We start from the raw sequence: 8351 nt of genomic DNA, 5'->3' as shown, positions 1-8351 counted from the left end.
GGCCAAGATGGCCAAACTTCGTCTCTCATACTTTGGACATATAGCCAGGAGGGACCAGTCGCTGGAGAAGGTTATCATGTTTGATAAGGTGGAAGGTCAGAGAAAAAGAGGAAGACCCCCAATGAGATGGATTGGCTAAGTGGCAGCATAGATGGACTCAAGCGTGGCAACAGTAGTGCGGCTGGCCCAGGATCGGGCAGTGTTTTGTTCTGCTGTGCATACGGTCACTATGGGTCAGTACTGACTTGATGGCACCTAACAACAACAAGCCTAGTCTAGACCTAACCATAGTCCTCAACTCCTTAGTCCTACCTGATCCCCAAAGAATGAAAGAAGATACTTGGGGATATTTGAATACTGAGTAGATTTCTGATAAGCAGAAGAATGATTGGTAACATCTGGAGTGATGATGGTACTATTGTTATGATGTTTAAAGTCTGTACTTTGAGATTTATTGCTAATACATTCATGGTTGGAGGCAATAATATGATGTCTGAGGTATGCTTCAAAATAATCCAATGTGGGGGTAAAACAAACAAATTGCCATCCAGTTAATTCAAACTTGTGGACAATCTTAGAGGACAGAGTATAACTGCCCATAGGGTTTCTAAGGCTTGATTCTGTAATTTTTCTGGAAGGAAAGTGACACATTTTTCAATTGTGGAATGGCTGGTGGGTTTGAACAGCTGACCTTTTGGTTAGTAGCTGCATGCTAAACCACTGTGCTACCACGGCTCCTTAGTGTGAAGGTAGGTGGAGGAAAAAGTAACTGAAGGTTAGAGTAGCCATGAGTTGACTACTGAAGTTGGTGATTTTGTAGTTCAGAGGTCAGTTCATTATACTTTTCACTATTCTTGTTCATGGTTGGAATATTTTCTACCCTCCTCATGGTTTCTCCACAACAACGTGACAAAAATTTTTCAAACATAATCAATTTATTAAAATCAAGAATTAGGTGGTGGTTGTTGTTCAGTGCCTTCGAGATGACTCCAACTCATAGTGACCCTGTATAAGGTTTCCAAGGAGCGGCTGGTGGATTTGAACCGCTGACTTTGCAGTTCAAACTGACCTTGCGGTCTGGTGCGTTATCCTTCTGTGCCACACCAGGATTCCAAAGATTAGGTTAGATTTTATTTAGTTAGAAATTTGTTAGGCCACAAAAACAATCTATTATGTAAAATTAAATTTTCAGGTAAAAACAAGATTTAGTAGTATTCAAACTGAAGGGTGAAAACATGACAAGCTTAAAGGAAGTATAAGAAATTTAATAGTCACTTCTTGAAAAAATAATTTTAAATATAAACCTTTGGAAATTATTGACTCAACTGAATTTGGTAGAGATCATTATAAGAAATCTGGAACTATGCACTTATTAGGATCATTAGATAAACTTTAGAACTGGGTGGTCAATCTGAGCCACTCATTTTATTGCTGGAAAAGTCCAAAACATGAGATCCAGAAGGATTAACTGATGAAACCATTTTTAAAAGAAAAAAACAAAAACTAGAAACTATGAAACTATAGAGGGAAAATTATCATTTCGAATTCTACAATTTAAATGATGTTCTCTTTAAATTCTGGGTTATTTCATATCAGGCTTTTTATTTTATCTTTTTACTGTTGAGGTGTATTTTCCTCCCAATAACTGTAAACATATAAAAATGTTATGTTTTCCCTAGCCCATATTTACATATAGATATAGTTAGGATTATCATCAAGTATTTGATTTTCTCAGAAGATGAAGCTTCCTAATGTGTGTTGTTTCCTCTTGAATACTGGTTGATGGGTAACATAGATTCTTCGTTTTCTTTATGGATCAAGGTTAGCAACAACGGATATGATAGGTTGTAGAGGAGGACTGAGAACTATCTTCCTATCTGGGGTAAACCAATCTATGCTGGTACAGGAAGAAAATGTGTTCAACTAAAGTTGTACTCTACCTGTTGAAAAGCTTTTTCTGCTTGACGTTCAGCATCAATAACTTGTCTTTCAAGCTGCTGCATCTGTAACATGAGTGGGATAAAAACAATTCACATTTTGCCATTTGCACAGGGACTTTAACATCTCACAACATTTACTTTAAAATATTTTAAGTACTTTATTGGATATGAATTGCATACAATGAGCACACTAAATGTTCTAAACATTTAAAAACGGATCAAACAAAAATGCCAAAGGTAGAATACCTGTAGCACATACCATGTGAGTATTCATCACTAGAATTGTCTGCATGAAATTGAAAATTAGAAATTACTGATCAGCACATATTAATAATAATAAATTAAATCCCAAAGAAAAATAAGACCTCAAATATTATATTTGATGTGATCAAAAAGTCACAATGAAATTAGGGAAGTGGTGTAGTCTCATGAGATATACAAGGGGTATGCTTAATCAAGACTCTAGGTGGTGTCATACCTTATAAATTGGTCAAACAAGACTGTGATTAAAAACACACACATACATACACAAATCCACAGAATCACAGAACACAGCGGATTGAAACTTAACATGCTTTTTTTTTTTAAGTTAAGAGAATAAAATGTTCAAAAGCAAAGTACAATAACAGGACTCATAAAAGTAATGTGTACGAGGTACTGAATCTACAAACCGCGATGCAAAACTCAGTCTCAATTATTTTCCCCCCTGCAGTCATCTCATTAAATAATTTTTAAAAATCTCATTTGGATTCCGATTTAAGGAGACCTCATGAGTTTCAGAGTAGAGTAGCACTCCATGGGGTTTTCAAGGCCGTGGCATTTTGGGTGCAGATCACAGGCCTTTCTTCCCAGTTACCTGTGGGTGGGTTCCAAAGCCAATCTTTTGGTTAATCATGATGTACTTAACCATTCGCGCCACTCAGAAACTCGTGTTTGCATATGCTTTATAAAACATATTGACATTTGGACAATTTGAGAGCTATCTGTGACTCCATCTACGTACTTTTTCAATTTTATTATCTGATGGTACTTGAGACGCCCAAGTACCAACCTTGAGTTAATGCACTGGACTGCAAAGTAGGTTTAAGACACAAGGTTGGTGGTTCAAGTTCACCAGCAGCTCCTGGGGAACCCTATACAGGATTGCTATGGGTCACAACCATCTCTACCGCACACAACAAGAACAAACACTTGACACGCCCAAAACTTCCGGTCCACCTCAAACTAACAATCACCAAGATCTCCTTGGACTCCCAAGCCCACCATAGAGTAGCGACCTCCGGCAGCTAGAGCATCCCTACAGGAAGAGCAGCAGCCAGCTCAAAACGGGTAGCAAGAGGGACCAGATCCAGGCTGCATTTATTCCACACGCACTGTTCTCAACGCCTGAAAAATGATTTCCAATAACAGGGCATCGTTTTTTAAGGGTATGCTGCTCGGAAGCATTTCCTATGTTTTGATAACGGTGTTTGGCAAAATTAACTTTGGACAGTTAGGTAAAGTTCAAAAGCATGAGCACCATCACCTTCGCGCACCTGCTAGAGAAGATTTTTTTAAAATGTCACCAGTACAACGCATGATGATTAGCAAAAGTCTCCGTGTTTACTGTATTGTACTGGAAGAACCCATGTATGAGAGTTATTATACTACGTTGAAAGATACCTGGACCAAACACTGTGACAGTGCTGGGTTCTACGGTACTAAAAATGATGGTTTGTTAAATATAGAAACAGATGACATCTGGCTGCGGATGAAGGAAACATACAAATATGTCTTTGAAAATTACGGCTATAACTACAGTTGGTTCTTTCTTGTACGTCCCACTACGTTTGCTGTCATCGAAAACTTAAAGTATTTTTTGTTTCTTAAGAACGCAACACAGCCTTTCTATCTGGGCCACACTGTAAAATCTGGAGACCTAGAATATGTAGCAATGGAAGGAGGCATTGTTTTAAGTATGGAGTCGATGAAAAGACTTAACAGAGTTCTCAGCTCTGATATCTGTTATGACCAAAGTATGATTTGGAAGTTATCTGGAGATATGCAGCTGGCCATCTGTTTGAAATATGCAGGAGTTCTTGCAGAAAATGCAGAGGATTCTGAAGGAAGAGATATATTTAATACAGAAACAATTGGGTATCTTATTAATGAAGCAATATCTAATAATCCTGGGCATGTAGTAGAAAGCTGCTGTTCAGATATGGCTATCACTTTTAGTGGACTGATTCCTCAAAAGATGGAAGTAATGATGTATGGAGTATATCGGCTTAGGGCATTTGGACATCATTTCAATGACACGCTGATTTTCTTACCCCCACGTGGTTCAGAAAATGACTGAGGGCTGGGGAGTAATAGAACTGTACCATCCAATAAAGTAGCCATGTGCCACTTTTAGCTTTTGAGCACTTGAAATATGGCTACTCCAAATTTGAGATATAGTGTAAATGTAAAATACAATTCATTCAATAATAGGTAAATTATTGAAGATTTAGTATTAAAAAGGTTAAATAACTTGTCGGTTTTTTATATAGACTACATATTGAAACAATTTTGGACATGCTGCATTAAATAAAATATTTTTCTTTGTCCTTCTGTTAATGTGGCTGGCTATTAGGAAATTTTTCAATTTCACATATTTTTATTGGCTAGTAAAGCTGGAGAATAACTAATTGTTGCCACAAATGGTCCAGGAGTTTCAAGTCCATGACTTGAAAAGGCAGTCTATCACAGGATCTAGACTCTGGAAAGGTTTTAAAGTTTTGATATGTAAATAGTCATTCCCCAGAGCATTCTTTGAATCTCATAGGATCTTACATTTTGATGAAAATATTTTTTAGTAAGCAAGTACAATTATCTAAAAGCATTTTATTAAGAATTATTGTTATAGACTAAAACATGTAGAAGCAGTTAGACATACATTGTCTCTTCTGTCTAGTGAACCAAAAGGCCAATGGCAGACACAGGCCACACAACATCCCTCCAGTATATGCTGAGAGTTGACATCACTACAATGTAACTACATTATACAACCAGGAGAATTTGGGGCACATTATAATGTCAAATGTCTGTCGTCTGTAAAGCACTGCATATAAGAAGGATAGTGTTGTTGTTTTAAAGTGCCGTCAAGTCAGTTCTGACCCATAGCAGCTGTGTACAGGGTTTCTGAGGCTGTAAATCTTTATGGGAGCAGAGAGCCTCATCTTTGTCCCACGGAGCGGCTGGTAGTTTCAAACTGCTGACCTTAAGGTTCACAGCCCAATTCGTAACTACTACACTACCAGAGCTCCTTAAGAAGGATAGTATAAAGGTCAGCAAAAAAGAGGAAGACCTCAACCAGATAGACTGATGTAACAATGCATCAAAGATAGATTGTTTGCAACAGTGGACTCAAACATAGCACCAAATGTGGGGATGGTACATAGGGTCACTAGGAATGAGAACCAACTCAATGGCACCTAACAGTGACAATAACATTTTAGTTACCATTGCCATACATCACCATTCAAATAACTTTTTTCTGCTCTTGTGACACTTTAAATCTTGTACTTTTCTTTTCCAATTATACTATAAATTGTTTGAAGACAGAATTCATGTGTGAATACCTTTATATCCTTCACAGCTCTGTAATTTACACATACCAGTCATGCATTAAAATTCTCAAAACTTAGTAGAAAGCAGCATCCTGAGGAAAAAAATGATCATTTTAATTATAAAAAGCATACCTACACACACATATTATTTCATAGGAATTGGGATGTAGTGTTACAAAGGTGGTTGTTGCAACATCAAGTCAATTTGGACTCAGAGCAACCCAACAGGACAGATTACAGATGCTCCATAGGCCAAGTTCCTAGACTGTAATTTTTCCAGGAGTAGATCCCCAAGTCTTTTCTTAGGTACAGCTTCTGGTAGATTTGAAGTGCAGACCTTTTGGTTAGGAGCTGAGCACTCAATTAAGACTAAATAAACAGGCTAAATTTGCTGGACAAGAAAATTATTCATCTTTGAATACAATGGGTAAGTTAAAAGCACAGATTTAAAATGTCATTTTTGTTTTCTTAATAAAAAGGGGATATCCTTAAAATATTAAAATAGGGGAAAGTGGAAGATCATTGAACTTGGTGGTGGTATGCCATGGAGTCGATTCCGACTCATAGCAACCCTGCATAGAATTCCCACAGAAGGGCTGGTAGTTTCGAACTGCTGGCTTTGAGGTTAGCAGCGTGACTCATAGTCACTATGCTACCAGAAGACTTAAATCTGAATCCAGATCATAGTGCTTATTAGTTATATAATGATGGGAAAATCATTTGACTTTTCAAAGTCTTGACTTTTTATCCATAAAATTATTTAATACTTCTTATTGATATGAGGAATAAAAAGGAAAGTATCTAACATAGTATCTAATGCTTAATAGAGGTCCGATGACTATGGGTTAAATATGCTTGCTGAATTAATAGCAAAAGTTTTACAGAAATTTTTAAAGCAACATATTTCTACCATCTGCATTCATTGCTTTCATAAGTAACTAAGCTAGCTAGCATGGTTTAGTTTAAAATACGCAAATGAGAACAGAAAACAAATGGTAAGGATTGAGGCAACAGAAAGAATCCTATTCATTGTATGTGGGAATGTAAAATGGTAACATTATTATGGAAAACAGTATGGTGATTCCTCAAGAAATTAGAAATACAGCTGCCTTTAAAAATGCACTGACATGAGTCAGTTCTGACTCATAGCTACCCTGTACAATGTTTCCAAGGATGTAAACATCAACATAAACAGAAAGCCTCATCTTTCTCCCTCAGAGCGGCAGTAGGTTTGAACTGCTAACCTTGCAATTATCAGTCCGTTATTTATCCTACCGAACCACCAGGGTGCCAACAATTCCACTTCTTGGTGTATATATATACACTAGTAGGAATCTAATAGAAGACACACAAACAGATCTATGTTCATCACAGTAGTATTCATAATAGCCAAAAAATAGAAGTCACATAAGTGTCCATTAACAGATGAACAAAATGTAGTATGAGCATACAATGGAATGCCAGCCATAAAGAAAGATGGATTTCCAAAACATCTTGGAACATGGATGAAGCAAGAAGATATTATGCTCAGTGTGTTAGAAAGCAATGAGTGTTGTAGACTGAAGTAGAACAGACTAAAGTGGTGCAAGTGGGAGAGTGAGATGTATGTGTAATCTTAAATAGGACAGCTGTGCTCTGTTATGAATGATCTCCAAGTTACGTTGTTAAACATAAAAAGGAAGATTTAGAAGAATGTGACAGTGGGCTGCCACTTGTATTTTCTTGTATTTAAGAATAAATACATATGCCTTTATGTATACATATATAGAAAAAGATATTATGCTAAGCAAAATAAGTCAATAACAAAAGTACAAATATTATATAATCTCACTTTTTGTAAGTCAGGACCACTTTACAGGGTCGCTATAAGTCAGAATTGATTTGATGGCACTGAGTTTTTAGAGGTAGCTCTATTTCTAATTTTTTTTATAAGAACTGATGATTTATGGTATTAAATATGAATATGAAAGCACCATGGACTGCCAGAGGAACAAACAAATCTGTGTTGAAAGAAGTACAGCCAGCATGCTTCTTAGAGGCCAAGATGTCCAGATTTGTCTCTCATACTTCAGACATATTATCAGGAGGGACTAGTCCCTAGAAAAGGACATCATGCTTGGTAAAGTAAAGGGTCATTGAAAAAAAAGAAGACCATCCATGCCCCAATGACATGGATTGGCACACTGGTAGAAGCAATGGGCTCAGGAATAATGACAATAGTGAGGATGGCGCAGGATCGGACAAGTGTTTCATTTTGTTGTGTATGGGGTCACTATGAGTCGAAACTGATTCAACAAAACCTAACAACAACACTTGTATAAAATGACAAGAACAGATATATGTTCAGATACTTATGGGGATGGGAAAGGTAGCACTGAATGTGAAAGAAGTGGCAACAGTTTAAACAAGGCATTTGATGCCACTAAATTGTACATATACACAAAAGATGTTTTGGTAGGTAGCGTAGTGTTACGAATCGGGCTGTGAACCGCAAGGTCAGCAGTTCAAAACTACCAGCCGCTCTGCAGGAGAAAGATGATGCTTTCTGCTCCCGTAAAGATTTACAGCCTCGGAAACCCTGTTCAGGGTTGCTATGTGTCGGAACCAACTCGACGGCACTTAACAACAACAACAATTGTTATATCTAATTTTACAACGACCACCACAAAACTCTTTGATATCCCAAGCGAGTAAAGTTTTGCTAAAGGTAATACAGAAACGGCTACAATCATACATTGACAGAGAACTTCAGAGGTTCAAGCCGGAATCAAAAGAGGCCGTGGAACGAGGGATATCATTGCTGATGTCCAATGGATCTTGG

At 37.3% G+C, this 8351-nt stretch overlaps 2 protein-coding genes across 2 annotated transcripts in view; one reads left to right on the top strand and one right to left on the bottom strand.

The window, feature by feature from the left end:
• PLEKHH2 (pleckstrin homology domain containing, family H (with MyTH4 domain) member 2) overlaps positions 1-8351 on the bottom strand; it is a 128342-nt gene that overhangs the window by 106307 nt on the left and 13684 nt on the right. The window contains exon 2 of the mRNA XM_006839406.1: positions 1941-2003. Coding sequence (XP_006839469.1) covers positions 1941-2003 — 63 coding nt within the window. The remainder of the gene's footprint in view (positions 1-1940; positions 2004-8351) is intronic.
• LOC102814284 (C1GALT1-specific chaperone 1-like) lies at positions 3334-4278 on the top strand. Its single transcript, XM_006839405.1, has one exon. The coding sequence runs from the start codon at positions 3334-3336 to the stop codon at positions 4276-4278; it is 945 nt and encodes a 314-aa protein (XP_006839468.1).

Source organism: Chrysochloris asiatica, unplaced genomic scaffold, assembly GCF_000296735.1.
Source record: "Chrysochloris asiatica unplaced genomic scaffold, ChrAsi1.0 scaffold00024, whole genome shotgun sequence".
NCBI classification, from domain to species: domain Eukaryota; kingdom Metazoa; phylum Chordata; class Mammalia; order Afrosoricida; family Chrysochloridae; genus Chrysochloris; species Chrysochloris asiatica.
Note: the sequence above shows the minus strand (reverse complement) of the source record. Positions and strands in the feature narration are given on the sequence as shown.

What these genes read in the sequence shown, in the direction of transcription:
- LOC102814284 (XM_006839405.1), top strand. Translation starts at nt 3,334, where the DNA reads ATGATTTCCAATAACAGGGCATCGTTTTTTAAGGGTATGCTGCTCGGA.